The sequence below is a fragment of the Hakea prostrata genome, chromosome 1 (assembly GCF_041222555.1).
Source record: "Hakea prostrata isolate BN-2017 chromosome 1, UWA_Hpros_2, whole genome shotgun sequence".
NCBI lineage: Eukaryota > Viridiplantae > Streptophyta > Magnoliopsida > Proteales > Proteaceae > Hakea > Hakea prostrata.
In genome coordinates this window covers 19,909,509-19,935,562 of record NC_142600.1, presented here as the reverse complement: position 1 = coordinate 19,935,562, position 26,054 = coordinate 19,909,509, and the positions used below count along the sequence as shown (strand labels likewise).

At 38.0% G+C, this 26,054-nt stretch overlaps 2 protein-coding genes across 2 annotated transcripts; both read left to right on the top strand.

Annotated features, from left to right (window-relative positions):
* The first annotated feature begins 15,152 nt into the window (after nt 1-15,152).
* On the top strand, nt 15,153-16,106 carry LOC149028141 (uncharacterized). Its single transcript, XM_089147700.1, has one exon. The coding sequence runs from the start codon at nt 15,279-15,281 to the stop codon at nt 16,104-16,106; it is 828 nt and encodes a 275-aa protein (XP_089003826.1). The 5' UTR covers nt 15,153-15,278.
* Nucleotides 16,107-22,338: 6,232 nt separating this feature from the next.
* Nucleotides 22,339-25,999, top strand: LOC149028140 (pyruvate decarboxylase 1-like). Its single transcript, XM_089168805.1, has 7 exons — nt 22,339-23,184; nt 23,325-23,488; nt 23,575-24,225; nt 24,377-24,494; nt 24,584-24,772; nt 24,878-25,048; nt 25,428-25,999. Exons 1-6 carry the CDS (start codon nt 22,666-22,668, stop codon nt 25,046-25,048), a joined length of 1,812 nt encoding a protein of 603 aa, XP_089024931.1. The 5' UTR covers nt 22,339-22,665; the 3' UTR covers nt 25,428-25,999.
* Nucleotides 26,000-26,054: the final 55 nt, after the last annotated feature.

The following is a 26,054-nucleotide window of genomic DNA, read 5'->3' as shown; positions in this document are numbered from 1 at the left end:
AATAAAGGCACATAAAGAAAGAGTTTGTCGAGAATACTATTGGAAGGCTGTGCCCAGATACAAATGATCAAACAAGAAAAACAAACAATGGGGTTTCACCCCAACCAGAAAAGAAAGAGAAAATACAAATTTATATCCCGTAAGAATTGAAGGGTACCAACGTGAACAGATCTACATTTTGTTGCTGCAATTAATTTCATACCAATTCGTTTCTCTTTCCCAAAAAAGGGTCATAGCATGAGGTAGGTTATAATCCTTCATGACACAATAACGGAGTAGGTGCAAGAGCTTGAAATTGTGAACTGAAGAAGATACATGTAAATATGTAATGTTCACTCACTCCCATGAAATATACATACAGCCGCAATGAACTATAAAAGGCTTGGATTTACTGCGGAGAATCTATTGAAGAATTTTGACTTTTACAGTAGCAATCATCATTAGATAGAACCCTTTCACCTCGAAGTCATGTGTGTGTGTGATTCTCAAATCCTTAATTTAATGGCAATAGAAAAGGAGAATTCATAGCATGCGTGACAATGATGATAAGAAAAAGGCCCATCAAATTCATGAATATTAATTAATTAATGTTAATTCATGACCACAGTTCCACAACGATAAAACTGACCCAAAAGAAAAAATGACTGACAGTAATAATGATAAGAATGAAGGCTGGAAGACCAAGAGAAATTAGAGCTAGCCGCAGTGGACTTCGGAGGGAGGATGCAGATCTCTAACAATGGCACTGATAAGCGATGAATTTATCATGAAACTGGGTTTGTTTTCTTCTATTGGGTATAAACTGTTGTACAGTTAAAAGTGCTTCTGTATCTGTACTCTGTGCATCTATGTAAATCAAATTTTATGAGTCTCTGGTGAGCTATCAACCAAAGGGCAATGCCTATAAATAGACTGGGCAGGACCCACTCTTGCAATTTTCTTTATTTTATTTTATTTTGGGTTGGGGGAGGCGGGGGCCTAAAAATTGTTGTAATTGTGAACTTATATGTTGTATTTATCTTATTTAATAAATTATACTTCCCTCGAAGATGGGATCACTTGCTAGTACAAAATGGTGGTCTCCAGAGGTGGCGCAAATTATCATTAACATTTTACTTCCTTACCAGCCTACTGAATATCGAATAATTTGGAAATTAATTGCTTTAGGAGCATTTACAGTCAAACATACATAAGAGCTACAAGTCTCCATGAAAAGAACAAATAGTGAACATGCTATCAATTTGCATTGGAAAATGCTGTGGAGAATACCTTTACAACCACGAGTATTACATTTTGCATGGATAACATTGCTTCAAAAGCTACCAATTGCCAATCTTCTTATAGTAGAGGTTGCATTCTATCCACTTTGTGCTTGTTTTGTGGTCTAACAAGAAGCTTCTATAGAACATATTTTTCTGCTGTGTCAATTCACTTCCAAAGTGCAGAGTGAGTCAGCTCTAGCTCCAACCCATGAACCAAACATTTAGTCTCCAAACTCATTTATGGACAATTCTACAAGAGTACACTTATTCAGACATTAACAAGGAATTAAGTCAGAGAATTCTCATCACCTTCTAACAACTGTGGCAATTCTGCACTTCTCTAATTGATAATTCAACACTCCCCATGCCAAAACAAGCAGCAATAACTACCACAATTAGATCCTGGAGATTGCTAATCAACAACAATGTTCAGCTTAAAACACAAAGGCAAGTGATAGTTTAGCAGATATTACTAGCAAAGCCTCCTTTTATAAAGGTGAATGTTGATGGATCATCCTTTGTAGAGAAACATCTCTCAGGTTTTGGAGAAGGTCATTTCCTATTCACATTCGGAGAAGGCTGCGGTTATTAGGACTATATAGTAGCCAAAACTCTAGCCATTAGAAAAATTCTACATGGGTGTTCTAATCTAGCCTTTTCACATGTGCATATTGAGAGTGATAATCAAGCCTTAATTGATATGCTCACAAAGCCCACAGAAAAACACTAGAAGGTGTTTCATGTACTAAATGATGTCTGAGACAAGATGGCCACTTTTACTGGTATCTGCTTGTCCCATGTTCATCAAGAAACAAATTGTCAAGGGACCCTATCGTTAATAAGGCAGCGTTAACACAGGAATAGAATGTTGTCTTTCCTTCTCAGCCTCGTCTTGCTCAGCTCGGCCTCTTCTTTTAGATACATTAGTTTGTACTAGGGATTTTTCCCTTCTGTAATAAAATAATCAAATATACTTTACAACCAGGAAAAAAAAAAAATCATAATTCTGATTTCTTGGTGTCTAATTTTGTGAAATTCCTTAGCTTCACATCAGAAAAAAGGAAGAGCTAAAAGTATTGCTTATTTACAGACAATGCAATATTTGTTTACTTTTATTAGGTTTAAGTATTGTATTTATGCAATGTGAACAAGATATTATGGATTAAATAAGAAGGTGCCTCCAAATAGGTAGTTTGGATCTTGAGTCCGAATCACCTCTCCGTTAGGGAATAACAAAGTGCTCCCCTGACAGTTTTTTTATCACATAAATAGGGGTGGGATCCTCTGGATTCCCATGTTTCATTAATTTTTTATATTTATACAATAACCCCCACCTCTATTTGTGTGGTAAAAAACCGTCAAGATAGCACATTGTTCTCCTAGATAGGGAGGTGATCCGGACTCTTTTTCCTCTCCTTGGAGAAGCTCTCCTAATGAGTACTCTTGGATTAAAACATTACACGTGGTTAAATCCTATAACTCATTGGACACTGATTGGGATATTTCCTTTAAAGAGAAGCCAAATACCTAGATAGGTATCTGATTCACATAGGGAGTTGACCCTTACCATAGCATCTACAACCCTTGGGATTCCTTTTAAACTCTACTTATGGGACTTAATAGAGATTTTGTCTTCCTTCCTCCTCTCTGCTTTGCTCATTTGTCTTCCATTTTTAGCAGTGAACATGCTTGAGACAACCATAGTAATTAATTACTATGCCGGGTGGAGGGGGGGGTGCACCATAGTGGTTTGGGGTTATTTGGTCTTGGAGCTTATGATGCATTACACCTAATTGCACATAGCCAAGCGTCTCAATACCTTAAAGATAGTATCATCTACATGTCTCAATTTCAATTTGTTTGTGGTTGTAGTCTTATAAAGTAGGGCTGCAACAGTGACAAGTTGGGTTGGGTTTTTCAAAACTCCATCCCGGCCATTAATGTTCTTAGCTAAGTTTATTCTTGCCTTAACCTTGACATAGAACCCTAACAGGTCAAGCCAAGCCCTATCCCATCCTAATAGTTCATGAATGGACCAAGTTAAGATGAGTTGGCCATGCCACTATCCTTGTCCTTGATTAGCCTTATTCTTGACCTTGGCTGAAGTCCTAGTAAATTTGATATAAAATTTTTTACCTAGAAAAAAAATATACAAATTTAAATAACATTAACCCTAAAAGAAAGTTAAATTCTAGCAATGATTGCTTTCTCAATTGATTTTGTGTTCGTTTGAGATCAAGGACAAATTTAGGGCAAAAAAATTATGATGGTCAAGAAGGGCCGGGTGTAATAAACACTAATTCCAAGCTTGCCCTAAGGTCAAAATATTGAGCCCAAGCCCCACTTAAGTTCAGCGTGGGTTGGAGCAAAAAAATAAAAAATTAACAATCAAAATACATGAAACAACTCTTCCAACATCCAACCTACTCTATGGATATCTATTCTACCCCAAATCTGCTTGTGGTTGAAGTCTTATCAAATGCTTGTGGAACAACTACTCTTCTAACGTCCACACTCTTCTATTCATACTAATTCTACTGCAAAAGGGCCCCCACCTATCCAGAGTATTGTATTGGTATTGGTATTAATATCCTTTATTCTCATATTATTAGTGAGCTAGCCTGTGGAGGAGCTCCTGCGAGTGCATGGAATGCTCTTATAGCACCCATTGATGGCCGGAGGAGACAGGTTGTCACGACCCCAGTTTTCACAGGCTTGGTGGGGCCCACATCATGTACATTCCACTAGGGCACGTGACAGCTCCTCTTCATTAACACCTCTTTATAATCAATAAAAATAAAATGCTAGACAAAACATTTTTCCCGGCAAAAGAATATATATTTGCACAGTCCAGTTATACAAACATCAAACGTGACGAAAGGAACATGAGATTACATCTTCAACTTTAAAGGCATTGACAGGTGGCAACATCTTGCCTTTATCATGAATCTGAGTACCTGTCAACATTTTCAATAATGAGCTTTGCGGCCCAGTAAGCAATAAAGACAACCATGTAAGTAAGTCAAGCAATTCATTATGCATCAATTATCACATCAAAATCATATAACATCACACATTCCAAACTTTCCTTTCATTTTCCTTTTCCTTTATCCTTTTCCTGTTCCTTTTTCCTTTTCTTTTCCTTTTCCCTTTTTCCTTTATATGCATTTGCTCACCGTATGGAGGAGAATTGAAAAACCCCTCATCTTGATAAACTTGAGTCTAAGTTTTTAGCTTTAGAAAAAGAAACCAGAAAGAAACTTATTTAAACCTTTTGAATTGCTTCCGCTGAACTCATTAACATTTTGATTATTTATTCTTTCATTGATTATTTTATTGGAATATTTGGACTCCTGTAATTCTTTCATTTAATTATTGAACATTTCTTGCTCATAATTATCTTTACTTGCATTTATTATTACTGATTGACTAGAACCGTGGATCCCGTGACGGATCGCTCCCACGAGTTGTCGGACGGGTAACCGAAACCGGCGGGTGGGGTGTGACACCAGGCTAGCCCTTGGTCTTGAGCTACTCTCAAGGTCAAAATCTTGAGCCCACATGCCACTCAGGTTCAACGTGGGTTAGAGGCAAAAAAAAATTAAAAAAATTTAGCGATCAAAATAGATGAAACAGCTCTTCCAACATCCAGCCTCCTCCATGGATATCTATTCTACACCAAATCTACTTGTGGGTATAGTCTTATCAAATGCTTGTGGACAACTACTCTTCTAACATCCACCCTCTTCTATTCATATTAATTCTACTGCAAACGGTCCCCCACCTATCCAAAGTCTTGTATTGGTATTAATATCATTTTTCCTTATATTATTAGTAAGGGTGTCAATCATTTGGTATTAATATCCTTTTTCATTAAAAAAAAATGTGGGTCAAAGCTTCTCCCCTCACTTCTCTCTCACATCTTTTCTTCCTATTTATTCTCCTTCTATAAACGTGGGTTAAAGGAAAAAAAATTTTCAAAAATTTCATTAAATATTCAAAATTCCATTTCTAATGGAAACTAACTCCTCAATTCCAATTAATTCTCCTCTCTCTTCTCTCTCACATCTTTTCTTCCTATATATTCTCAAAGTTCGATATGTCGGTTAATGTCGCCGTGTCGGACTGTGGCGACACGACGAGTCGAGCGACATGTCGCTCGACATTTTGCAAACGTAAAAGTGTAAAACAAGGGAGAGAAGGAGACATCAGGTAATTAATGTTTGATTTGACAGGTATTTTAATGTATTTGACTTTTACCATTTTACTTTTATTTAATGCTATATAAAGACAAAAAAGGAAAGAAATGTGATTTTAAGTCTTTTAACTTTCACGGATTTCCAAAATATAACTTTTTATAAAACATTAAACATTTAAACATCCTGCTTCCTTTCTTCTCCTATGTTTTTCTTTTCTTGTTGAAAAAATTACCATTATTAATAATTTTCTATTTTTGTCAAATACATATGGGCCCCACCAAAAATCCCCCCCCCGAAAATTCAGTCACCCTGACCCGAAACCCGCCCCCCGCGGCACCACAAAGACGCCCCACTATTGAATCCTGGTTCCCGCCCCCCACCCCCACTATTGAATCCTGGTTCCGCCCCTTTGTACCACGGGAAAAAATCCTCTGCTGTGCACATCTCTCTCTGCTGTGCACAGCAAAGCGGCACCACAAATTGACACGTTGAAGGTTCCTAATAAACGATTCAGATTAGAAATTCAGTTTTAAGTGAAATTGACCCACCTTGTGACCCATTTTAACAAAAAAATAACCCGACCCGGATGTTGCCCAAGATTGTCCCTTCGTTCCTGCGACTCCATCTTCTTCCCTTTGTTCTTCCATCTCTTCCAATGGTCGAAGATAGTGAATTCACCGCTAGAGATGGGTTTGGAATCGTCACGATGGGAACCGTGGAAGAAGCGGATGGTAGACAGAGTAGATTGATTCCACTATTAATTAGGGCTTCTGATCTCGATCAAATTCTGGACAATGTGTTAGAGCCTTCAACGTCGACCCTGTCCATCAGAAGAGCAGACGCTCAATGCTGGGTGGTTCATGTATGGAAATTGAGAGAAAGTGAGAAGAAATTGAAATTGAAAACAGAGGATCGAGACTCAATTTAATGTATGGAAAGCGTTCTCTGATTGCCACACTTGGATGCACTTGAATTTTCATGATATTCTGGAGAGGGATTTCCTTCGTTTCTTCCACCTGTGTGGTGTGTTATTGATTTTCCACCTTTGGTTGGTGTGAATTCATTTATCATATCTTCTTCCTAACTTTAAGATTTCTGGTTTCCTCTGCTATTTATTTCTTATCCTGCGGGATTTATTTATTTATTAATTTTTTTTACGTTTTTCCCTTTCAGTATGTCTCAAATAGTAGGAAGCCAACAAGAAGAATGAAGAACATCGGAAGTAGCAGAGATTTATTTAACAACAAGGATTTATTTGATCTCATCGTTGTTTGAATTTGATCGAGATGAAGCCCTAATTAATAGTGGAATCAATCTACTCTCCGCTTCTTCCACGGTTCCCATCATGACGATTCCAAACCCATCTCCAGCGGTGACTTCACCATCTTCGACCTTTGGAAGAGATGGAGTAGTGCGAAGAAGATGGAGTCGCAGGAACGATGGGACAATCTTGGGCAACATCCGGTCGGGTTATTTTTTTGTTAAAACGGGTCACAAGGTGGGTTAATTTCACTTAAAACTGAATTTCTAATCTGAACCATTTATTAAGAATCTTCCACTTCCACGTAGAGATGTGCACAGCAGAGGATTTTTTTCTCCCTGTACCTCACCCTTAATTATTAGTGAGCAAGCCAATATCAAACGCAGAAATGTTGTTCCCTCACATTATTATTGAAATCAATGAGAAACGAAATTATTCTGGGCATTTATAATTCTTGCCTTTCCCCAGAGCTCAGGCTAATAAATCTTGTTACCCTGGCACGATCTAGGGTATATATATGGAAGCTGTCAAAATTTGAAATAATGAATGCATGGCAGAAATCGTATTCTGTTTAGAAATGGTACTCTTATCATTACTGGGGATATTAAATTCACGGGAGATTCGACATGGGGTGGTGCATCTTGTGTGGTGATCACTCATCAGAAAGAACACCGTTTACTGAAAGAATCGAATGAAGATTTCTTCCGTACGATTTCGTATCCTAAATAGTAATACCAAAACCCAGAGGTGATCGGATTTGACTCTTTAATCGACAGATTAGATGTCCAACGTATTGGCGCTGGAGTGAACGCAAGAAAGAAAGTTGAATGGTAGAACCTAAAGCATCGTGAAGTGAGAGCTCGAGTAGATAAAATCATAAAACCCTAAAAGTTTCAACATTTTAGATAATAATAATGGTTTGCATTGGCTGAATGGGAAAAGAAGGAGAATCAAAAGGGTTTTCTGCAGGTAGGAAATCGACATTTTTTTGACTATCCACAGGTTGTAGGTTGTTCCTAATCTCCGGATCCCTCAAGACAGTTTTCCATGAAGTTGTAAACAAAATGGAAGTTTTGATCAGATAAGATAGAAACCAATTCGTATTACGGATATAATTGATTCGATACGATACGGATTCCAACTTCCAACTTCCAACTTCCAAGACCCTCTCCGTCAGTAAACCCTAGTGGAGTCCGGATCATCTCCCCAACGGCTTTACAACCACATATTGCAATGGGGTTCACAGGTGAAAAATAATAAAACATTTTGAAAAAAAAAATCATGAATTTCACCTGTGGGCTCCACTGCAATATGGTGGAGCAATCTGTGCTCGCCCAACGGGGAGATGATCCTGACTCAGTTTTTGGTAGCATTGATTGGAAATCGCATCTTAGGAAACCCTAGTATGGGCTTGGTGTATTTCAACGCAGCTTTTTTAACCATCACAGAAAAAGATGATACTCCCGCATAGCAATGATGCTCCCATGCCCCTCATCCATCGTATGTAGGTCGTAGGGGCACCAAGATGTCATTTTGCCTTTTTTTGGTACCAAATTGCTTCAATCCTATGCATGTTCAGCCAATGGTCGAAATTTAAACTTGATTGAGATTTGGATCTCGACTGCTCGTTGTTTTAAACCACATAAGTGCAATGAGAGGTCAAGATCTAAATTTCGACTAGGTTTCGATCTCAACCGCGGCTAGACGATTAAGGCATTGGAATGACGCAAGGTCTTTTTTGGTAGCAAGGGCACCAAGATGTCGTACCCCCCTATGGCCCTAGTAAATGTACATTTGCTTTGAGTTCGGATCAACTCCCCATCGGGGGAGAAAAATGTATTTCCCTGATGCTTTTTTTTTTTTTTTTGGTTGCCAACCCTGGTTTCCAAGCTTTGCCCTGACTAATCCGGTGTTCGACCCGGGTCGCACACCTGGCTGTGGTAGGTGAGTCTCCCAACAGGAATTTTTTGCATCCACAAGATTTCCCTGATGCTTTTGAATCACATAGTAGTAGACCTATAAATGGAAAATCAAAATTCACATCAAATTTATTTAAGGTGTTCGAATCCATAATTTTTCTTACCAAAAAAATCCCTATATGTCCGATTAACAACCGGATTCGGATTCGGATTCGAATAATTACTTATCAGATTGGATAATATTTGGTTAAAAAGTAATCCAATTAGAGTAAAGTTTTTCATCTAAAAAGGGTTGATAATCAAATTCGGAAACTAGCAATTGCTAACCAGAAAACCAGGAATCAGAAAGCCGAAATCCAAAAGAAAAAAAAAAAAAAGGTCAACAATAAGAAATCAATAGTTTATCGAATTGGATAATTATTGGACATCCGATAAAGTTCCGGATTCGAATTTGTATACATTCTATAAATTTCTACTAGGAATCAGATTGAATTTGGATAGCGGTTTTGCTTTTCGGATTTGGATTTGGATAGTGGTGTATCAAAGGCAAATCCGATCCCTTTACAGGTCTACACAATTGTGGGTGGGGCCGACATGGGACCTGAAGATTTTTTTTCCTCTGATATTTCCCCAATATTTACAAGTGAACCACACCACTATTGTGGGATGGGAAAGTGTCATTGTAGCACACTATTCTCCCTTTGACGGTGAGGTGATCTAGCCCCCTTTGCTTTCTTGGCTTTACGCTTCTAACTTAGGACCGAAGAACTTGAATGTGTGAGCTTTGAAGTGTGAACAAACACTAGACGACCAGTCTACCACATCATCTTGGCTTAGTCTCTATGTGTTCATCACCTTCCTACTTGACTCCATTGTGTGATTTTAAAGGGGAACATATATTGACCGTTCAGAGCAACATTCTGTTTGCGGAAAACATCCAAGCTTCCGAGGGCTTCTAGAGGCGTTACCAAACACCTTTGGATAAAGTTATTAAATATATGAGTTTTTCTTCCATAAAAGAAAATGCCAACATACTTTCTACCTACTGTTGGGTTCACCTTTATCTTTTGGGTTCTAATTTGAACTTGGTGGGTCCCACTTAATGTCAAACATGGATTAATGTTTGGTATCATTAAGAGGGCCTTGGGAGATGTAAATGGGGTGAGAAAAAGAGAATTTCTAGTGAGTTCCAAGAGGGGTTTTGACCAAAAATGGAATTGAGTTTTTGGGTCTTCTTGTTCTTGTGTTTTTGCAATAAAATAGTTTTCTCTCTTTTTTAGATCTTCGCACATCTTTGACGACAATCCACCGAACTTGCTCTAATACCATGTTAAATTTAAGATAAACATTCACATACAAGAACCCAAAAATTAATGTGGTTCGACATTCATTATGAAGCCTACATCCATGACAAGAAAACCCCAATCGACTTACTTCTGGGGTGAGGTTTCATTATCTTTAAATAGAAAAGAGTAAAAGTTATATAAGAAGTTAAATTCTAATATGACTCCCCCACTCTGCTAGTCTCCTTATAGAGTTGAGAGACTAACAAATTACATTCATAACACACATGGACTTCATACTTGAAACAGCCATGTATTTCAATTTGTTTCGCAGCATAAATGTAGACATATTGGGATTCATACCTGAAGCACCGGTCTATTCCAATCAATTCTTACAAATACAGAACCAAATCAACATAAGAGCTTGATTGGTTTTCTTTTTAGCTTACCCGCAACCTCTTGAACCAACCAGGTTTCCAAGTCATAAAAATACTAGTCTCTTTTGGTAGGAAGTAGGTGTAGAAGCCAAGGACCAATCCAAGGATTCGGGTTATTTAACAAATCACCCAAATAAAAAAGAAATCCAGGGATCATGTGCAAATAAATTGATGAAGTACAATCACAAAACAAATAACAACAAACCAAAACCCGAAATGTTTGAAATTAGCTACATCCATGGGGGTGGGAATCTACTATTTTAATATTTAAAATCGTACAAGAATTGAGAATAATACAATGTCATACCTCAACCGGTCACACCAACTCTCAAACCTCCTTGAAAACACCCTCCCACCTTCAAGCTCTTGAAGAAAACTCTTAATCCAAGCTTAAGTTTCAATGGAGCAAAAATAGAGAAGAAATTGACATCTTTACAAAGCACCTTTGGTTGGATGGAATCTACTCTTCTCCTTGGTTTCTCCTTGGTTTCTCCTTTTACCCAGCCCCACTTTAGCATTAGAAAATGCATTTAGAGGTGAGTTAAAACATAAAAAAGGGTTTTAAAACCTGAAATTCTGATTCTGTCCCGTAACTGGAAAAGGGGTGGGGGATGGGGCGATCGACCGGTCCAATCAACCGGTCCATGACTGGACCCCATCCAATGTTCGATTTCGGTGATTTTTTGCAACACTGATGAATGCTCGTGCAAACAAGAGCAGAAGATGATGTTAATTACCATCCTATTACTCCGGTCCTCAGGTTGATCTTTTTTCATATGTTACTTCTGGTTTGATTTCTCACTCTCAGACGCGCTAAGTTAAAACCTTTAAACCACTAGCTTCTCCTTTGATTTCGATCGATTCCTAGTTTGGGTTGTTTCATGAGATCAAGGTTATCTGCTGTTACTGCTCCAGCTTATGATTGTTGTTGTTATCTTGATGATTGAAGACACATAAAGAGTTTGTCGAGAATACTATTACTGGCAAGGCTCTGACCAGACACAAATGATCAAACAAATTAAATAAACAAACAATAGGGTTTCGCCCCAACCAGGAAGGATCATATAGCAGGTAGATTATAATTTTTCATTCATTGCACAACAAGTAGGTGCAAGAAGCTCAGATTTGTGAATTGAAGAGGGCCCAAGTAATGTTCACTCACTGCCATGGAATATAAGGCCTTAATGTACTATAAAAGGCTTGGATTTACAGTGGAGAATCTATGGAAGAATTTGACTTTTAAGGTAGCAATCATCTATCAGATAGAAATCTTTCACCTCAACGTCGTGTGACTGTGTGAGCGTGACTGTCAAACAGTTCGATGGACTAATTAATACAGGGAATATCATAATTCATAGCATGCGTGACAATGATGAATCGATGATAACGAAGGCCTACCAAATTCATGAATACTAATTAATTCATGAACACAATAATAATGATAAGAACGAAGGCTGGAAGAGTGAAGCCCATGAGAAATTAGCTAGACCTAGCCGCAGTGGATTTCTAAGGATGCTGAACTCTGGAATATCTTCTTTCCGCCATGGCTGCTTTATCTAGAAGATCTCACGTACAGAAGGGTAGCTAGGCCTCTTATAATGGTGTCGGTGAATTTTTCATGAAACTTGCAGCTGAATAATTGTGACTGTTGTATAATTCAATTGGGCGCATCTCTATCTTTAGGTCTCCATAAATCAAATTCCATGAGTCTATGGCCAACTATCAATTTCAGGGCAATGGATAAAGACTGGGCTTGATTTATTGTTTTTGGTTTGTGAAAAGCTTTAATTAGCTTCACATCAGAAAAATGAACTTGAAGTGTTCTTTATTTATAGAAAGTGCAACATGGTGTTTTTTTTTTTTTTTTTTTTTTTTTTTTTTTTCTTTTTGGATCTGAGGTTCATCTCGATTACATTTTCAATAGAGTTTTTATATTATTAATATAGGTGAAGCTTCGCCATTGGCCCAAGGGAATTTGAACTGAAAGTGCAACATTTGCTTACTTACTAGGGTTTAAGCATTGTTTTTATGCAACGCAAATCAAATCAAATCAAGCCAACTCAAGTGGGATATTCTGAGTTGAATGAAGAAGTGGCCACCAAATAGGTGATCTTGTTCTAATTTCAAAAGCCCTTGTGATTCCTTTAATACTCTAGTTTTGGACTCTTTAAAGATATCCTCTCTTTTTCACTCCTTTGTCTTTCCATTTTTATCAATTGACACACCCCGAGACATCTTTAATAATTGCTACTAGGGGTGCACCATAGTGGTTTGGGGTTATTTGATCTTGGAGCTTATGATGCATTATACCTAACACGTAGTAGGCATCTCAATACCTCAAAGAAAGTATTTTCCATGTCTCAATTTCAATTTGTTTGTAGTTATAGTCTTATTAAGTAGGGTTACAACAAGGACAAATTGGGCCAAGCTTTTCAGAACCCCATCTTAGCCTTGAATGTTCTTTGTTAAGCACATTCTAACCTTAAGCTTGACAAAAAACCCTACCGGGCCAAGCCAAGTCCTAATCCACGCTGATTGTTCCTAATTAGACCAAGCTAAGATGAGTTGGTCATGTTGTTGTCTTTGTCCCTGATTGGCTTGTTCTCGACCCTAGCCTTGGCCCTAGTAAATCAGCTATGAAAAATTAATTGTTCAAACCTAGAACGAGGTACAAGCTTAAATAGCATTAACCTTAAAACCAAGTAATATTCTAGCATTTACCCCCTCTTCCCCTCCCCCCACACCCCCAAAAAAAAAAGTAAATATTCCGTAATGATTCCTTTCTTAGTCTATTTGCATGTTCATATTCTTTTGAGATTGGGGCTAAAATTAGGGTTAAAAAAAATATGAATGGTCAAGAGAGATCTGGTGTAATAAACAATAATCCCAAACCTGCTCTAATCTGACACCTCAAAGCCAACTTAGGCCCCATTCTGGCTCACATAGATTGGGGCCAAAATTAGGGTTAAAAAAAATATATGAATGGTCAAGAGAGATCGGGTGTAATAAAGAACAATCCCAAACCTGCCCTTAATCCCCTACCTTTTGATGCTCCTAACCGAGTAGCTTCTTTCATAAACCATGAAACCTCATCATGGTTTGAAGACAAAGTTAACCACTGGTGGAGCCCTGATATGGCTCAAATTATTCTGAACATCCCTCTTCCTTCAACAAAGAAGAATGATAAGATCATATGGGACCAAACTACTTCAGGAGAATTCACTGTGGCCTCTACATACAGACTCTTTAGTAACAAAGCAAAGCAGGTGTGGAGTCAATTTAGAATCTGTTGGTGGAACCATTCTGCAGATATAGTTGAGCAAATATCCAAATGGATTGCATCAGCAAAAAATCACACGATTGAAGGTCAAACTCTGTCCCTTCACTTAATAATATTTGGAGTTTATGGTCTTCTTTCAATAATGCAGCAACCATACAAGAATCCAAAACAAGCTTGGTGGCTGGCTCTCTCATTGACTTTTGAATCACACCATTCATCTGCAACTGTGATTAGAGGAGAAGATTTGAGAAAAAAAACATTCACTGGATAAGCCCCTCCAAGAGACTTTATCAAATTCAACATGGATGGTTCATCAATGAAAAAAACGAACGGCAGTTATCAAGCAGGTATTGGAGGAGTTGCCCAAGATCATATTGGGAAATTCATTCTCTGTTTTGCTTCTCCAAGTGGGAACTTCAATGCTCTTCAAGCCAAGGCAGCTGCAATGAAAAAAAGCCTTACAAATAGCAATTTCCAGCAAATTTAGAAAGGTGATATTTGAAGGAGATAATGCAACAATCATTCACCTCATCAATCACAAAGAGAAAGCAGAGCCATGGAGAATCCTGCATATTATAGAAGACATTCATGTGATGAAGAAAGAATTTGATTACATTTTGTTGATTCACACTTTGAGAGAAGGAAACTGCGTAGCTGAGAGAAAGAATTAGTCTCAACCTACTTCCTGCCACACTAGCATTATGACATGGAAACCCGGTCGGTTGCGATGGTTAGTATTCATGGCCGGATCACCGGACCAATGCGAGATTAAACCGAACTATGATTTGTTCTCTCAAGGAATAGGTGAGCCTGGGCCCTGGCCCATACAAGAAGACGGTTTTTATTTTTTGATGAAACATTCTGCGTGAGCCCAAGATACCGGCCCATTTCTGCCATCGCAGTACCTGCCGCATCCCTAACGCCTACACGCCGTTACGATGACATTATTACTCCTTACCTAACCGACTCAACCGTCGTGGGCCTCGTTAGTTAGAAACTTGAGACTGGAAGCCTTCAATATCTCCCCCTTCTCTCTCACACTCTTTTATCGTTTCACAGCAGTTTTACACTTGACAACCGTTACAACCAACAATACAGTTTTTTGGTAGAAGTAGAACCATGCCAGTTAATGATGAAAATTATTTATGGCCGTCCGATGAATCTAATATTGTGGGACCATATAGTGTTGGAGAATATCGGAACTTTAGAGATAGAGATATAGATTGAAACGAAACTGCCATTATAAAATCAGTTATAAAATCAGTTACAGGTTACGACTGAAAAGGACTCTCATATCTCGCGCCTTCCACGTCTCGTGCATAGGTGGGCAACCAAAGTTAAGAGTTAGAAGTCAAAGCGGAGAGAGAGAGAAAAGAAGGAAAGGAAAGGAAAGAAAGATATATATGAACATAACAGTCAGAAGAGCACACGGTTTACAGGAGGAGTGGTTTTTCTGGTGAGCGGTTTACGGTTCACGCCAACTGCCCCCTCTCCCTGCAGCAAACGGTTGAGCTCCTCACGTATAAAATCATCTTTTGAACTTCTTCTTTTTTTGTATTCACAGATATTAGGCTCATAGATTTCTGTTCTTGAAGATTGAAGATATCCATCTTAATTGTGAAGATAAAAGAAAATCGATGGTAGTAGGTATCATGAGCGACGTCGGAATTCATCGGATCAAAGGGTCATGGAGTCCTGAAGAAGACGCGAAGCTAACGAAATTGGTGGAGCAACACGGACCGAGGAACTGGTCCCTGATAAGCTCAAGCATACCTGGAAGATCAGGGAAATCATGTAGATTAAGGTGGTGTAACCAGCTAAGTCCGTTGGTTCAACACCGTTCCTTCACACAGGCGGAGGACGCCATCATCCTTCAAGCCCACGCTACACATGGCAACAAATGGGCTACCATTTCTCGTCTTCTCCCCGGTCGTACTGATAATGCCATTAAAAACCATTGGAATTCCACCCTTCGCCGCCGGTTTGGCGCCGAAAATTCATCCACCTCGTCTGATCCTGAATCGGATTCTGATACTCCAAGGAAGCGCTTACGTCTTCAGCTCACGCCTGAGAACAATAATAATAATAATCATCATCATCATCGTCGCTATGATAACGGCAACATCAGCAATAGTGAAAGACCGAGGGAGCCAGAAACGTCGTTGACGTTGTCGCTGCCAGGAGAGACAGAGCGGCCTTCCTTGGCTACGCCGACGCTGCATGTAAAGGTGGCGGAGGCGGTTAGGGTGAAGGGTCTCCAACTTCAATATGGAGGAGAAGAGGAAGAAATAGAGAAGGAGAAGGAGAGATCGTGTTTGATGACACTCATGCGCCGTATGATTGCAGAAGAGGTTCGCAGTTACTTTGACAGATTAGGGAATGGTGGTAGTTTGTTGCTTGATAGTGAGATTGGACTCGGATCTGGACTTGGACCCGAACCGGAAACCGAATCAAAAATTTCTTAGAAGTTAAGGAATGAAGTTAAATTTAGCTTTGTAGATGTTTGACGGATCAATCTCTTCCACCCACTCCTGCCTTTTTTTAATTGCTTTACTGTTGGCTCCTCCATTTCTTTGACATTCTCTTTTAGAATATTTTTTGGTACTTTTGAGAAAGAAACAATACTCCCCTACACTACACTAGGTAGGTTCATGATAAACGTAAAGAGATGAACATGAAAACTGAAAAAGATTTCAGGGATATATCTTAGTTTGATGTATGAGAAAACTGTTAATGTCCTCTCTTTTTTCCACACGTAATCAATCGACAATGCACAGTAGCAAATAGAGTATCAATCACCTTTTAATTCAACATATCAATACAAATCACTTCTTGTATTAATAGAGTGATTTATTTTTTTTATTTTTTTAATAATTATGTTTTATTTTTATCTTTGATTATATTTTGCCTGTATCGAACCTTCATATAACTATATAATATCAATTGATCCGAGCTCTAGTTGATGAGCTTCTACCGTTGTTACAAATAATGTGTTTGCACTTTAAATTGTTGTTAGATACTAGCAGATTGAACATTTAAATTTGTGATTGTTTGGATGGAGTTATAATAATTAATTAACATAAAAATGATAAAATAGATTGCTTGGATGGAGTTATAATAATTAATTAACATAAAAATGATAAAATAGATTGCTGTGACACACCGAAGGTTAGGCCAGACAAATATTCTCAATATTGACAGTGAAGCTGGTGGTAGGGGTTTGCAGTAGTATTAGGGGTTTTATGACAATGATTCTGGCACACTAATACTGTGTCATTAGCTCAATTTGGTTTAGAAGTCGTCAAAATCATGTATGGTGAGCTAGTTTAAAAATATTATGATAGTTTAACAAAAAATGTGTTGAACCAGGTGTTTGGCATACAATTTTGTGTCAACAAGAAGCTTCAAATGGTTAGCGATGTAATTATACAATCCTAATTTCAAAAGCTACAAATCGTTTCTCTCAATTCTCTCGACTCTCTCTATTTCTCTCGTCTCTCTCAACTCTCACGACTCTCTCTCATCTCTCTAGTCTCTGTCGTCTTTGTCATGTCTCTCATCTGTCTGAAGCCCTAAGCAAGCATAAGAGGTCAAGGCAAGCTACTTAAATTGTTGTTAGATACTTGCAAATGGAACACTTAAATTTGTAATTGTTTTGATGGAGTTATAATAATTAATTAACATAAAAAATGATAAAAATAGATCACCATAACACAGAGAAGGTTAAGCCAACGCTAAGCCACCGCTAGTCCCAACAAATATTCTCAATGTTGGCAGTGAAGTTGGGGTAGGGGGGTGGAACCAAGATTCAATATTAAAGAATGGCTGAAGAATGGAAGTCCAAATTGGGGAAGCACCAATGTTTTTTCATCATACATATTATGTGGGCCCTTATAAGACCCATTGGGAGTCCTACTTATGAATTATTTTATTATATTAAGGAATAGACTCATATATATTTTGTGGGGCCCACACATATTTGACAAAAATAGATAAATTATTGATAATGATATTTTTTTTCAACAAGACATAGGTAAATTAAAGCATTAGTACAAAAATAATACACATGACTTCAACCCTAAAAAGTCCGATGCAAACCAATTTATTTTTTTTAGGTAAGAGAAGCAAACCAATGGTAGTTAGTTATCTTAATAACTATAGACATCTTATTTACAATATAAAATCAAATAACAAAACTTGTAGAAAAAATAAAGAAACAAAGAATATAAAATTAAATAAAGAATAACAAAAAATAATAAGAAGAACAACAACAACAAAGAAACGGAAGATAATAAATAAGAAAAAAGAGGAGAGATGAGAGAATAAATAAGAATTGATGAGTTAGTTTCCAATTAGAAATAACATTTTGAATATCTAATAAGATTTTTTTTCAAAAATTTCCTTTAACCCACGTTTAAAAGAAAATAAATAGGAAAAAAAGATGTGAGAGAGAAGAGAGGGGAGAATAAATAGGGATTGAGAGGTTAGTTTTTAACTAGGGATGACATTTATGCCCATTATTTTATCTTTAAAAATTGTTCTCAATATTGAGGGGACCAAAGAGTGATATTTCACATATGAAAAGAAAAAATATTGAGAAAATAAAGAAAAATAATATAAAAATTAAAAAATTAAAAGAATTATAAAAAATAAAATTAAAAATCCGGAGGAGGCCATGCCCCCCGGCCCCTTAGTGGGTCCGCCCATGGTAGGGGGTACGTTGTGGTAGTATTAAAGGCTCAAGTTCACAAATCTCATTTTCTAGGAGTGTTGATTGGCCATTTTGGCTTGATTTTGATTAGGTTAAATTGGTTTCGGTTTGGAACTAAGAGAGATTAAATTCAAAATATTAAGAAATCATAATTTTAGTTGGCTTCATGTTTTTTTCTCCTCAATAGAAAGTTATTGCGATGAGACTGTGTACGAGAACTGTTGCCAACCCCTTCCCCTTCTCAGTTTGGTTGAATGAAAACTATTGATACCAATCTGACCTCTTTGTTTTTAGATAATATGCTAAAATAATCTAAAATCTATAATCATAAGAAAAGGTTCAGAAGGAAGATTAATTCACTTTCTTTTAGCTAGCAGAGATAACCCTTGCTAAATCAGTTATTATAGCTATTTCAGTTTACTCTATATGCAGTCAGGACCCTTACCAAAAGGAATACTTCAAGATGTTGAAAAATCAGCTAGAGGCTTTTTATAGGGTGATACTCAAAACAAAAGGCGATCTCATCTCATTGGGTAGGACACTATCTGCAAACCAAAAGAGTTAGGTGGATTGGGCTTTAGAAATCTCGTTAAGGTGAATGAAACTTGCTTGGGGGTTCTTAAATTATAATACTATCTAAAAATCAGTTTTGCAGGCAAAATATGGAAGCAGCAGAAGAAAGAGAAATTCAAAGCTAGTCTGAGTGACTCTCCCATCTAGAAAGCAATTTGTACTGGAGCTCCCAAAGTGCTTAGCAACAACAAAAGTTGATGTTAGCAATGGAACTTCAGCTTTTTTCTGAGAAGATAATTGGCTGGAGGTGAGGCAGAACCTTAAGTCAAAAGCTATATATGATATACCCAATGGAATGATTAAGGAAAAACTATCATCATATGTAGATGAAAATGGAGGTTGGAGGAAGGAAAAATTCAAAAATATATTACGTTCTGATTGTTGCATTAAAATTGAAGCATGCCCACCATCAAGTACAGGTGGAAGAAATGATGTATGGCTATGGAATCCATCACAGAATGGATGTTTTACAATAAAATCTGCATATAATAGCAGGTATTGGGAGGCCATTTGGAAGTTAGAAGATTCCAATAGTCTTGGTGTGGACATTTCTTTTGATAGCAGGTATTGGGAGGCCATTTGGAAGTTAAAAGTGCCACAAAGAATCTCTTGTTTCATGTGGGTTCTAAGTTTGAACAGGCTGCTAACTAATAATAGGAAGTGGAAAATGGGACTCATGAACCACTTTTTCTGTAACTTCTGTCTTCATGAAGCCGAAACTAATCTACATGTATTTAGAGATTGCCAATATGTGAGTGGAGTATGGAAACAATTAATCCCAATGAATCAACAAGGATATTTCTTCAATTGTGATCGTCGTGATTGACTTTACCTAAACATATGTGGAAATCTATCACAACAATAGAAAAGATGGTCAACCAATTTCGTCATCACACTATATCTACTGTGGGGTTGGAGAAATCATGATAATTATGAAGAAGACTTCACTCAACCAGGGGAGGGGTGGAAATCATAAAAGAATACTATTCACATGTGGAGGTAGCTTGACCTAGCAAAATAATCCACAATCATTATCACGAAGTGTTAGAAGAAAGGCAAAGTGGAAAAGACCAACGGAAGGGTGGTTAAAATGCAATGTATATGCTGAATGCAAAGGGATTTCAATAAAATTTGAGGGGTCCCAGCAGCCGGGAGAACAAGGCAAGCGTCTCCCCCAAAGGGAAGATTTCAATAAAATTTGAGGGGTTTTCCGCAGCTTAGAAGGGGTCTTGGGAGGTTTTGTGCATAGAATCCCCAAGACAAGTGTTCTTGAAACTGAACTCCATGCTATTTGTGTAGGCATATGCTATACAGTAGAAAAAAATATGCTACTTGCTCACGTGAAGTTTGACTCTTCACAATCAATCGATTGTTTAAAACCGAGTGCTCAAAATCAAGGAAGGATGACAAGGATTATTGTGGCAATTTGAGAGTTGGTTGATTTGCATGGAAATATTATCATTGCTCATACTAATAGAGAAGCAAATATGGTTGCCGATTGGATGGCGAAGAAAACAACAACATTGGAGTCTCCTTCGCATTTTTTTTAAAGAACCCCCTCGGGTATAGAGGAGTTCCTTCAGGTGGATCGTTTGACCAGCTCTTATTAAATTGATTTGGGTTTTTTAATCCCGTTTATGTATAAAAAGAAATATAAATAAATAAATAAATAACACTTTGAGTCCCTAATTTTTCCCAACTCAAAAAGCAAACAACCAAAGGATTGAAACTGAAAAATGAATGGATAAATTTAATTACTAATATTGAAACCAATGGATAGTCAGTTCACCTATTTGTAAACTTATACTCAATGTGGATGTTATTTTTTTGAATTTAATTTATTCAATTTGGTGTTCTATTTCTATACTAGTCAGTTTATTATGGACATTTAGGGTTTAATTTTTTGGATCTGAGGTTCATCCATGCTAGATTTCATGTACCTCGACTACATCTTTAGGATAGTTTTTATATAATTAATATAAGGCAAGACTTCGCCCCTGTTTCTAAGGGGATTCGGACGTCAAACCTTAGTCCAATTTGACCAGGATTAGGATTTCTTCAAATGGTGAAAAACTACCGCCTTATAAATAAGAAATCAAAAATTAAAATTTGTTATAGTTAGTAATGCGTCTGTAAATTGTCCAACCATCAAATCCTACTAAACAAGGGTCAAATGCAGGCCGACTCATAGGTCGGGAATCCGTCTCCAATGGCTAAATCAATAAGAGCACCATTGTAGAGCTCTAACTAGTTACAAAACTTAATTGAAAGATAGAGGGAAATGACTCAATTTTTTACCCTTTGTATTGATCATTAGTTTGTATAGGGTTTACCTTTAATCACCGATCGTTGGGTTAATCGATAAGTCCTATTTAAGACTGTTCGATCATAAGGTTTGATTTCCCAAATTTTGAGGTATTGCACGTTCCTTTCTAGGCACGATTGCCTATCCCGAACTAATCAGGATCTGAATTTTTACGATAATTGTTAGGTTCCTTCGCGCTCAAGAAATGTTTGGGTTTAGTTCTTGCTTTGGTCTTGATCGATCGAAGCTAGTTGACCATGGTTCAACCCGGTCGACTTGTCAATATTATTTTTACTTATCAATTAGAAACTTGGATCATGTACTTTTCACTCTTCTACGGAATTTCCATAGGAATAGGATCTCCCTATTGTAAACTCAATGTCAATGTTGATCCGTACAAAAATTTGAACTTTTAGTCTTCCACTTGTATCATGAGGTGTTAGGCTTCATTAATTTTTAATCAAAAATATTTAGTACAGAGAAAAACACCAATTAATCAAGGGTTTACATCTCTCTGCGATTCCCACCTTCTACAATTTCCTGTAATTTTTATCGAATATTGCAACATATAGAAATAAAACCCAATTAAGAACTAGATCTAATACATTTCTGAATTTGAGTTACTTGAGTTTAGAGATTTCAAAAATCTAGAGATTTCAAATCTATAAATTTCAAATTTATGAAGTCATGGTTCATAAAATTAACTATTTGGTTAGCTTGAATCTTTTGAATGAAATCTATAGATTCATCTGAAAAAATATTTATGGAATCATGAATTAAATGTTTAGTGCTTTTATAGTGGGGGTGACCTCATATCCATAAATTTACATATTTATTTTTTTAGTGTAAAAAGATGAATCCATAGATTTCATGAATTCAAGAATTCACACAACCAAAGGAATATAAAATTCAAAAATTTATTAGAGTCACCTATTAATTAAATTCTAATTCTAAACCTTCAATAATTACGGGTAACAATTGTGAACCCATTAATCAAACCTGTTACGGTGTTACCTTCCATAGACAATATACTTTTAAACGTTACATTGCTTTCACCAATAAAGAATAGTACTGATCCACAATTGCAATTGACCAGTGTTCAATAGTCAGTATTAATCAAAGACTGCAGTGTTACGTGTCAATCGCTCAAGCGACGGCGATGGAGAAATCCAGAGGCGAGTTTAGGATAGGATCCACTCCTCTTTCCTGTATCTGGACACTGTTTCAACATTCCCATTTTTCCAGAAACCATTTTCAACAAAAAGCCACCCTCGGGTTTCTCAATTCCTTGTTTTAATTCTCTGAACCATAAAACCACCTATATATATAACTACCCAGAAGTTAGAAGTTAGAAGAACATCATTCTCAACTGTTGTAAAACCCCTCTCTTCTTCTGATCCTCAATCGTGATTTTGGTGTTGATTGATCACCATCGATGGAAACCATGGTTGGTACTATCGATTCATACAAACCTACCAGCCAGTGCGTGGGCAGCATCCCATCCAGCGCCGTGTCTGCCGTCCAAAACTCGGTCATTCCGATTCACTCCACGGAGGCTACTTTGGGTCGCCACCTCGCTCGTCGACTCGTCCAGATTGGTGTCACCGACGTCTTCTCTGTCCCCGGCGACTTCAACCTTACCCTGCTTGATCACCTTATAGCAGAGCCAGGGCTCAACCTTGTTGGCACCTGTAACGAGCTCAACGCTGGATACGCAGCCGATGGCTTTGCTCGCCGCCGTGGTGTTGGTGCGTGTGTCGTCACTTTCACGGTCGGTGGGCTCAGTGTTATCAACGCCATCGCCGGTGCTTACAGTGAGAATCTCCCCGTCATTTGCATCGTCGGTGGACCTAATTCAAATGATTATGGAACCAATAGAATCCTTCACCACACCATCGGATTGCCCGATTTCACCCAAGAGCTTCGCTGCTTCCAGACTGTTACCTGCTTTCAGGTATCCCTCGTTCGATGTTATCCTTGGTTCTTTGTTTCGATTCTTCATCTGGGTTCTCTTTCTGTTTGATCAAATTGAAAAGGGAAAAAAAAATTTAATCTTGGGTTAGTTGCTTCAATTCTGTGATGATATGATCTTAGGCGGTGGTGAATAACCTAGAAGACGCACACGAATTGATCGATACAGCCATCTCGACGGCTTTGAAAGAAAGCAAACCTGTTTATATCAGCATCAGCTGTAATTTGCCGGCGATTCCTCATCCTACCTTCACTCGGGAACCTGTCCCCTTCTCCCTGTCGCCCAAGTAATATCTTGATCTTTTTATTAGCGATCTTTAACTAATTAGTAATAGTTATCTTTTTTTGATTTTGATCGATTTGCTTTATTCAGATTGTCCAATCAGATGGGTCTTGAAGCAGCAGTGGAAGCTGCTGCAAATTTCTTGAACAAGGCCGTGAAGCCAGTCATGGTGGGTGGGCCGAAACTCCGTGTGGCAAAGGCCACTGAGGCATTTGTAGAGCTTGCAGATGCCTGCGGCTATGCCGTCGCAGTGATGCCATCAGCGAAAGGAATGGTGCCAGAGGACCACCCCAGGTTCATTGGCACATACTGGGGAGCTGTGAGCTCTCCTTTCTGTGCAGAGATAATTGAATCTGCTGATGCATACATCTTTGCCGGACCAATTTTTAACGATTACAGCTCAGTTGGCTATTCACTTTTACTGAAGAAGGAGAAGATGATTATGGTTCAGCCTGAACGAGTGGTGATCTGCAATGGACCTGCATTTGGGTGTGTTCTGATGAAGGACTTCTTGCGGGCCCTTGTGAAGAAGCTCAAATGCAATACCTCTGCCTACGAGAATTATAGCCGTATCTATGTCCCTGCAGGGCTTCCTCCCAAAGGTGAACCCCAGGAACCCCTGAGGGTTAATGTCCTGTTCAAGCATATACAAGAAATGCTGTCAGGTGACACTGCTGTGATTGCCGAGACTGGGGATTCTTGGTTCAACTGCCAGAAGCTAAAACTGCCAAGAGGTTGCGGGTAAGCAAGAAAGAAAACCAAGCTTTTATATTATTTGATATGGTTCTGTATCTCTAAGAATTGATTGAAATAGATTGGTGCTTCTGCTATGAATGCCAATATGCTCTGCATTTGTACCTGTGAAAAAGACTGAAATAAATGGCTGTTTCAGGTACGAATTCCAAATGCAGTATGGATCAATTGGATGGTCAGTTGGAGCAACACTAGGATATGCACAGGCTGCGAAGGATAAGCGAGTCATTGCATGCATTGGAGATGGAAGTTTCCAGGTGATTGATGTTTTTCTACTTCCTTCTCCCCCACTGTCTTTCCGATTTTCTTAGCAATGTAACTTCTTATTGCTGGTTTCTATATGCAGGTAACAGCGCAAGACATGTCAACGATGTTGCGTTGTGGGCAGAACAGCATCATCTTCCTTATTAATAATAGTGGTTACACTATAGAGGTTGAGATCCATGATGGACCATATAATGTGATAAAGAACTGGAACTATACTGCATTTGTGGATGCTATTGCCAACAGTGAAGGGAAATGCTGGACGACTAAGGTAGGTTTGAAAGCTCTTAGATTTTTTATTAGCTTGTTGATGTTGAAGGAAGAGATGAACAACTACCAAAACAAGACTTGATGAATTTTGTTGTTGCAAATGCAGGTTACATGTGAAGAGGAGCTTGTGGAAGCAATCAAAACAGCGATTGGGCTGAAAAAAGACTCATTGTGCTTCATAGAGGTTATAGTTCACAAGGATGATACAAGCAAAGAGCTGCTAGAATGGGGATCAAGGGTGGCTGCAGCAAATAGCCGGCCACCAAATCCTCAATAGGTTCAAGCCTGCAGCTCCTCATGGGTCCTCCTGGTTGCTATGAGTGTTAAAGCTCTCTTCTTTGATACCTTGAGAATAAGATTTAATTTCTCCCCATTCATCGATGTTCATCTTTTTAGCTGTAGGATAATAGCACCAAAATAAGTATATTTGTGAGCTCAGGATGTGACATTCTCCTTCTCCTTTAGAAAGAATTCCCTCCCCTTGCTGGGAGCAACTTGTGATTGGTATATACATTTGATAGCTTACCAGCATGTCCAACCCTTACCCATCTGCTTGTTTTGAATCCAAAGTTATGTTGCATTGTTGACCTAAAACTTGTACATTTGCACATTAAAAGGTAGGATTTAAACTTGAGGGTTATCTTCTTGTACCACAGATGCAGTGACTCCAAAGGAATATGACCCCTGAAGAGGAGCCTTTTACAAATTAGGGAATGCAGACCTTCAAAGAAAAACAGCAGAATTGAGGAGAGGAGGAGAGGGAACGCAGGATTTGGATACAGTAAACATATATAAATGCATAAAAGATGAGAGATGATGTTCTGTTACAATGGCTCGTTAAATGGTTTAATCACCCTTTACAAGCTTCTAGATTTCAGTGTTTGACAGGTAGTGGTAGTTGAAATTGTCATACTGTTAGCCTTGTGTAAGCTCACCTCTTGGCAAGAAAGCGTTTTTCACTTTATTAAGACCAAAAGGCAGCAAGTGACAACCTTTCCTAAGGCCACACTATTAGAGATGTTTTATGAAAATAGAAATGTTCAAGAGCTTCTGAGGATTACTTTTTAATGACTATATCAAAAGATTAACATTTCTTTTTCAGCAAAACAAGAAGATATCATATCTTTGAGCATAGGATTTTCAATGTTGTAATTTGTATGTCGGATCATCAAAAGCTTCTTAAGTATCATATGGATAGATTCCAATGACGTGTTTACACAAGTCAGATCTCCTGTATGTCCTTTTTTCCTCCTATTATTTTTGGGTAGAAAAGATATCTTGTG

Coding starts and splice junctions, on each gene's coding strand:
- LOC149028141 (XM_089147700.1), top strand. CDS start 15,279: ATGGTAGTAGGTATCATGAGCGACGTCGGAATTCATCGGATCAAAGGG.
- LOC149028140 (XM_089168805.1), top strand. CDS start 22,666: ATGGAAACCATGGTTGGTACTATCGATTCATACAAACCTACCAGCCAG. Junction 24,226..24,376: donor AAACTGCCAAGAGGTTGCGG/GTAAGCAAGAAA, acceptor TGGCTGTTTCAG/GTACGAATTCCAAATGCAGT. Junction 24,495..24,583: donor TTGGAGATGGAAGTTTCCAG/GTGATTGATGTT, acceptor TTCTATATGCAG/GTAACAGCGCAAGACATGTC.